Source organism: Rutidosis leptorrhynchoides, chromosome 11, assembly GCF_046630445.1.
Source record: "Rutidosis leptorrhynchoides isolate AG116_Rl617_1_P2 chromosome 11, CSIRO_AGI_Rlap_v1, whole genome shotgun sequence".
Lineage (NCBI taxonomy): Eukaryota > Viridiplantae > Streptophyta > Magnoliopsida > Asterales > Asteraceae > Rutidosis > Rutidosis leptorrhynchoides.
In genome coordinates this window covers 163,517,295-163,524,839 of record NC_092343.1, presented here as the reverse complement: position 1 = coordinate 163,524,839, position 7,545 = coordinate 163,517,295, and the positions used below count along the sequence as shown (strand labels likewise).

Below are 7,545 nucleotides of genomic sequence, written 5' to 3'. Positions count from 1 at the left end.
TAAGTCAAGCCTTGTTCCTTTGATCAAATTCTTCACATCTTCAACATTATGTACAACTGTCATAGAATTACCAGAGCTTAAGAAGTTGCACATGATTTTATGCATCAATGTTCAAAATTTCAACATTAAGGCTACAAAGATGCAAACTTTACTTCTTAATTGTTCCCCCGATGCCTTGTTTCTCGCGTTATTGCATGATCGATGTCTTACTAGACTTGGTTTAGCTTTCAACCAATCCATTTTAGGTGATGAAAAAATGAATTATGCAACGAGTTTAATTAACTTGCCCAATCTTGTGTATTTCACCATGGATGTTTTTTTTCTTAAGGTATGATTTGAACTTTAAATTGTAATGTTTAATACCGTTCTCTATCACCACCGCACTTCTAGGCGTGTGGTATCCCCATTCCTTGTGTTTGAGCCTCGCTCAGCTCATCCTCTAAATTAATCTGCCAGAAATGAAATATGGAGCTCCAGATCAAACCTGAGGGGGGTTTTCTCCTAGATCCATTAAAGGTTCAAACGCGGTCGAAATGGTTTAAGGATCGAGTTCCTGCAATGTGATTCGGGTTTCCTCCCGAAAGTGCGTGCATGCGTCCAGTGGCGGAACTTGAATTCGGACACAGACGGCGCGGTGTAAAAATTTAATAAATTTTTCATTGTCAGCAGGGGCAAACACTAAAAAAAACCTTATTTTTTTGTAAAAAACAAAAAAATTTTAGTGTAAAATTTTTTGTTCCGTAAAATCCAGGTGGGCCGGATACCCCCTTTGGGTTCCACTACGTACCGCCCCTGCATGCGTCGCAAATGATCGCGAAGATGGTTAATTCCCCTCTGGGTGAAGCCGACAAAAAAGAACAAAGAAAAATACCGTTCTCTATCATATCAAGTTTGCACAAAGAGAATACCTTTCTAGTCCAATTTATAGCAGTTTTTAGATTTTCTTTTGTAACTGGAAATCTCTCTTTCATCCGCACAACTTTTTGTTTAAGAAAATTTATCCAGGTGGCTTCCAAACAAGGCTAATAGTTTAAAGATTCTTAGGATTGTAAACATCAACTTTGGTGATCTGGATCAACTTCAAGGTGCTCTCTTTATGCTTCGAAACTCACCTGACATTGAACAACTTCATTTGATGAATTTGCTGACGGTAAATAATGTCAAACTTCTTTTATATGCTTATATAGCGAATACGTTTGATGCCAATGCACTTTCTAAATTTTAATGTTTTTCTAGACTAGACTCGGCACATGCATTTTGATGTGACACCGGCATCCAGTTATTTGGAAGCATCAAACTGTTTGGGCCAGACATTGAATCAGTTGAAAACTATAGAAATCACACGTGTAGATGGATCGAGACCCGTGTTGCTCTTTATAAAGCTTTTACTTGCTCATTCTCCCACTCTTGAAAAAATGTCGATCCAACCTAATGTAACTGATGTTCATGAAAGACTCAATAGTAAACATGTTATGCAGTTTCCACGAGCTTCCTCGAAAGCAGAGCTTCTCTATTTAAATCCGTAGCTAGTTCTTTAACAACTTCCAATTACATTGAGATTTGATTATCTCATGTTGGGTTTTTTTTTTTTTTTTTTTTTTTTTTTCCATGTTTTGTATGTTGGGTACTAATTAATACAAAAGTTGCAACTTGCAACACATGTTTCCTGGTAATTTATAAAAAAAATGGTCGATGGTTGTTATTAAGATAAATAATGTGTGCCATAGCAGGAAGCATTTCTTGGTTCGTCAGTTATTGTGTGGAACGATCGTAGGTATGGTAGCTTGTGCACAATATAATCAATACTTTCCTTGTTCTTTCTTAATTAGTCATGACAATGTCTGCTTTCCAACTTGTAAGGTACAAACCTTACTACCTTTCGGTATTTTTTGTGGTTTGCTTGCTTACTTGAGAAATCTACAAGAATTGTACACAGCAGCTCATGATACAGGGGCTACTTCTGAAATTATAACTATAAATTATAAATGTAGGGAAAACTCGATATTATTGTGTATTTTAAAGTTACTTTCCATCCACCTTAAATATGTAAAACTAAGGTCTCTTTATAACACTATAGTTTTGTGGTGTATATTTTACCTAAACAAATCATCCTACTAACTATTTATTTAAAACGTGCTTGTTGCTGAACTATCAAGCAATGAGCAATTGATCTCATTTTCTATTAAATTGAACCAACCAGCTAGCCGTTCTAACACTTCAGCAAACCAGTCAGATAACCAATTTGACAAGTATGACCTAACAAGTTAATGAGCCATATTGAACCTGTCAAAAGCAATAAAAAAACTTGAAGATATGACCTTGACCATTGTGAAGCTGCAGAATTCAGTTTATGAACATTGTAAACCAAATCTCATTTCTTGCCAATAGTCGACTTCATCAAATATTATATACACAGTACTAGAAAATCAAAAATAGAAGACGATCATCCAAATTTATATATAAATTGTTACAACCCACAGCATGTAAAACATGAGAAACGATAACTAATACGCATATGATTAAAAAAGGATAAATAAAGTTATTAATGAATTGCGGTTACAGACCCAAGTAGAGAAGCTCTGCTTTCGAGGAAGCTCGTGGAAACCGCATAACATCCTTAGCAAAGTTGTGCTTTTCATGAGCATCAGCAGTTGCACGGGGTCGGATTGATACTTTTTCAAGAATGGGAGAATGATTAAGTAAAAGCTTTATAAAGAGCAACAAGGGTCTTGATCTTTGTACATGGAAGATATTTATAGTTTTTAACCGGTTCAATGTCTAGTCCAAACAGTCAGACGTTTCCAAATAAGTTAATGCTGGTTTCACATCTAAATCCAAATGCAAAAGCATTTAAAAGGGGAGCAAATGAAACTCACAAAACTGTATTTCATAGCAATAATGCATATGACGGCACTGAACAAGTGCAAGGTTGGCCTTGGATTCACGAACCTATATTAATTATATATATTTATATGTTGGTCAATAACTGTCTAACAATTTAGGTCAGGTCGTAGTGTATCGCAATCCTAATGCTCGAGACTAATATGCAAAAGTCAACAAAAGTCATTTTGACCAAAATGATTTTCAAAATCTATACATGATTATTATATACTTTAAATATAGTCGTTTTATATATTTAAAAATTTTTAGTAGATTTTATTAGAGTAAATAATAAAAGTCATTTATTAATAAAAATTTTATATTAAAGTTTATATATGATAAAATATTCTTTCATATATCTTAAGTAGTAAAATTTATAAAATTCACTTAATATCGTAAAACTATAGTGGTAGGTATTATTAATGTAATTATATTACGCGTGGTAAAAATATCTTTGTATCACATATTTATTTGATAAAATAATATTGATAATAATAATAAATAAAAATTGAATTATTTTGTAATAATAATAATTATTATTATTCTATTAATAATGATAATAATAATCTTGATAATAAATAATAATCTTTTATAGTAAGACAAATGTTATAATAATAATATTTCTGATAAAAATATTATATTCATACGATATTTTCAGATAAACATGATAATTTTTAATAATAATAAATAATATTATTTTATATGTAAATAATAATTCTATTTGAAATGATAATTTTTAATAATAATACTAAAACGATAATAATAATTTCCCAATAATATATTTTATCTTAATAATAATTACTATATAATTATTATAATAAGAATCGTAATAATATTTTATAAAAATAATCATATCAAAAATGATAAATTTTTAATAATAATCTTAATATGATAAAGATAATAAAAATAATATTTTTATTAGAATTGATAATTTTAACAAACGTGATAATTTTAATATAAATGATACTTTTAATAGTAATAATAATAAAAATAATAGTTTTTATAAAAATTTAATTTTTAATAATAAGTATAGTAATAAAAATTTTAATGATAATACCTATATTGATAACAATAATGATAATAATAATAATAATAATAATAATAATAATAATAATAATAATAATAATAATAATAATAATAATAATAATAATAATAAAATAATTATAACGATGATAATAATGACGATGTAATAATAATCATTTTTAATAATAATAATAATAATACTAAAATTAATAATAATTCTGTTGACTATATCTTTTAAACCGTTCATCAAAACCACACGATTTCTAAATGAAAAGTTATTGATTTTTTGTCAGCTTTCCAACGACATACATATCATATACCTTATCTCAGTCGCATATGAAATAAATTCATAATTTATCATAAACTATCTAACGACAAAATTAAATATACAAGCATGCATAATCAAATATATACTCGAGCACTAGTCAGGGATCCACTATTAATATGTAAAAGTTAAGTTATGAGTGCTCACGTATCAATATTGAGATTCAATATTGCAGTAAAGTACGTAGACGCAACGAAGACGATAAACACTAGGTTGACCTCACGAGCATAACCACGAACCTTACCCATAACCTCCATTGCTATAACCCATAATTTTCTTAGTCCTATCCCACTCGAAAAACTCGTTTAGAAATAACTCGCTCATAACCTCGTCGTAGTATTTTATGTATAATACTAATAAATAATAATACTAATACTACTAATAAAAATATTAGGATTAATAAAAATATTAATCTTAATAATAATAAATATAAATATATATATATATATATATATATATATATATATATATATATATATAGAGAGAGAGAGTACTCGAGAGGTAGATAGATGAATTGTGTCACCAGAATGAAATTCATTCGACTTTTAAAGGCATGTAAACCTCACCTACCCCTCATGCCATCGCATGAGGTTGTGAGGGAACACTCATGCAATCGCATGAACTATGTACGCATTTCACATTCAATCATTCATTCATGCCGACACCTTTTATGTAACATAAATAAATAAATATATATATATATATATATATATATATATATATATATATATATATATATATATATTAATATTTAATCTTTATAATTAATTAAATATAATATTATATTTACGTGCATAGTTAACTTGTACTTTTAGTTCCTATGACTTGTTCATTGACTCTCGAGTAATGTACCGGTTCCGGATTTTCGAACTCATTTTCGTACGCTTAGAAAACTAGCACTTTACGTTTAGTGACTCGTACCTTTATCAATAATTAGACTTACATCAATGAAAATAAACTCACTTAAAGTGTAACTTATTCATTTGAGTGTTGTGGTCATTTGCTTTTATAAATCAATGTTTCGTTGTTTACCCAAGTATATTATTTTAAGACAAAACGTTTTATTACTATATCTTATTACTTTGTAAAATATATATTCATTTCGAAATATAAATTCTGAATATTCGTTTAGTTTTTCAAAAGTAATTATATTTCAACTTTCATTTATAATCATAATAGAAAATTTTTATGTCGTATCACGTTTACGTTTTTGAAACAATATATATATATATATATATATATATTATATATATATATATATATATATATATATAAAGATTTAATTAAATTCTTTTAATTCTATAAAACAATTTACCTTTATAAACAACAGGTTTTAATAACTCAGTTATTGAAATCGTTTTCATAAGTTTAAAACTAAATTAAATAAATATTATAAATTTTAGATTTTCAAAGCTAATTATATTAGAAATTATTTTAAAGGTTGTAATAAATGGACATCGTTAATTCATAAAACGTTATAGGAAAGTAAAATTACATATAAAGTCCAATGAATAAATAAACATAAGAAATCATCTTAATGTAACTTGTCAAATGGGTTTATCTTGTCGGTAACCATTAACTCAATAATTTACTCTATATGATTTAAATTTTATGAAAGTTAAATGAGCTATCTTATCCAGAGTCACAAGGAAATTATTGTAAAGTATGAATTAAGAATCCCCACTAACCTTGTCTAGTTCCCGTTAATTGACACATTTGTTCTTACTTGTAAATCACTTTACCAATTATTCTGAATACCGTTAAAAGTGAATGATTTCTCATATCAACGTGGACCTCACAACAAGGGCTCATAATCATACAATGTATCTGATAGATCAATCATTTGATATTATCTTCTAATTCCACCGATAAACATGTTGAAACAAATACGTTCATGTAAAGTATTATACATTTAATACTTTGTTAATATTCTCAAGTCATAATATATACATATATATCTAATCATATTCCTTTATATAATGGTTCGTGAATCATCGAAATTTGGTCGAGGTTAAATGAATGTATGAACACAGTTTAAAATTCTTGAGATTCAACTTAACAACTTTGCTTATCTTGTCGGAATAATGTAAAGATAAAGTTTAAATTTGGTCAAAAATTTTCGGGTTGTCACAGTACCTACCCGTTAAAGAAATTTCGTCCCCGAAATTTGATCGAGGTCGTCATGACTAACAGTAAGAATATTATTATGATGGATATAAGCTGATACATAGAATTTTATCATGATTAAGAAATACAGATAAAATAATTTGATTTCTCGAAGCGTATGAGTGAAGCTATCGTAAAAGAGTGAAATGAGAAAATAGAGTTTTGCCTTATCTTTTGACGTCATCACGGTTGATCTCTGGATTAAAGAAAATCTTTGTAATCTATATAGGATTTGATTCTTCGACGATTAAGGAAATTATGATCCTCTCTGATCTAATGCGATAATTCATCTCGATTTCTCTGTCGGATATTTCATTATAAATCCACCTCCTTCGTTTCCTTACAACTCACACCTTCTATTCTTTCTCCTTCAACTCATATTTTAAAGTATTCATCAATATGCTCCATCCAGTGCTGATTCTCGATATACTCCTCACTTTCATATCTGTCGTTCTTCTTTTTCATCTGCCGCCGGAAGAATCTATTTACTTCTACTATACTCTTGGTTTTATAGTGTTTTTAGTTCTCCCATGTCTTTATATTGCTATATGCATCGATATATACGGTTTGTAATTTCTAGGTTGTTGTTAGGTTTTATATCCTGTTTTATATTTCGAAGTCCCTGCTTCTGTCTTCTATAATCATTGTCATCCACAGTTAATGCTCCCTTCTATTTGCTGCGATTTATACTCCCATTTCTATTTCGGAGCTTCATTCTTTCGTTTACTCTTCTTGCGATTAAGCACCATATGTAATAGTCCAGAATTCGTAGATATGAATTTCGAAATAAACATAGTTAATGTTCTAAGAAGGAAATCGTAATGACACGATATTGATTTGTCAAATTACCAGAATATCTGGAAAATACTGAATCTTCAAGAAAATATTTTCTTGACATTTTTAGAGGTTAAATAGAATACAAGAGTTGTGTAACATGGCACATGATGACGTTATGATCTGTGAATCATCACGTTTCATTTAGAAACTTAGCATGACTTACTGTAATATAATCACGTTGATCAAGTGTCATTATATTATACTAACTCATGCTTCAGTTCCCAACACTACTTCAAAAATATTCCTATATTAAACTCGAAGGTTTCAGAATTTAGAAACTAAAATAGTTTCTTTTATGATGTAATACTGATAGC

At 28.8% G+C, this 7,545-nt stretch overlaps 1 protein-coding gene across 1 annotated transcript; it reads left to right on the top strand.

The window, feature by feature from the left end:
• The first annotated feature begins 465 nt into the window (after positions 1-465).
• LOC139875172 (F-box/FBD/LRR-repeat protein At1g13570-like) lies at positions 466-1,526 on the top strand. The gene is made up of 3 exons (XM_071862527.1): positions 466-560; positions 1,006-1,150; positions 1,242-1,526. Exons 1-3 carry the CDS (start codon positions 466-468, stop codon positions 1,524-1,526), a joined length of 525 nt encoding a protein of 174 aa, XP_071718628.1.
• Positions 1,527-7,545: the final 6,019 nt, after the last annotated feature.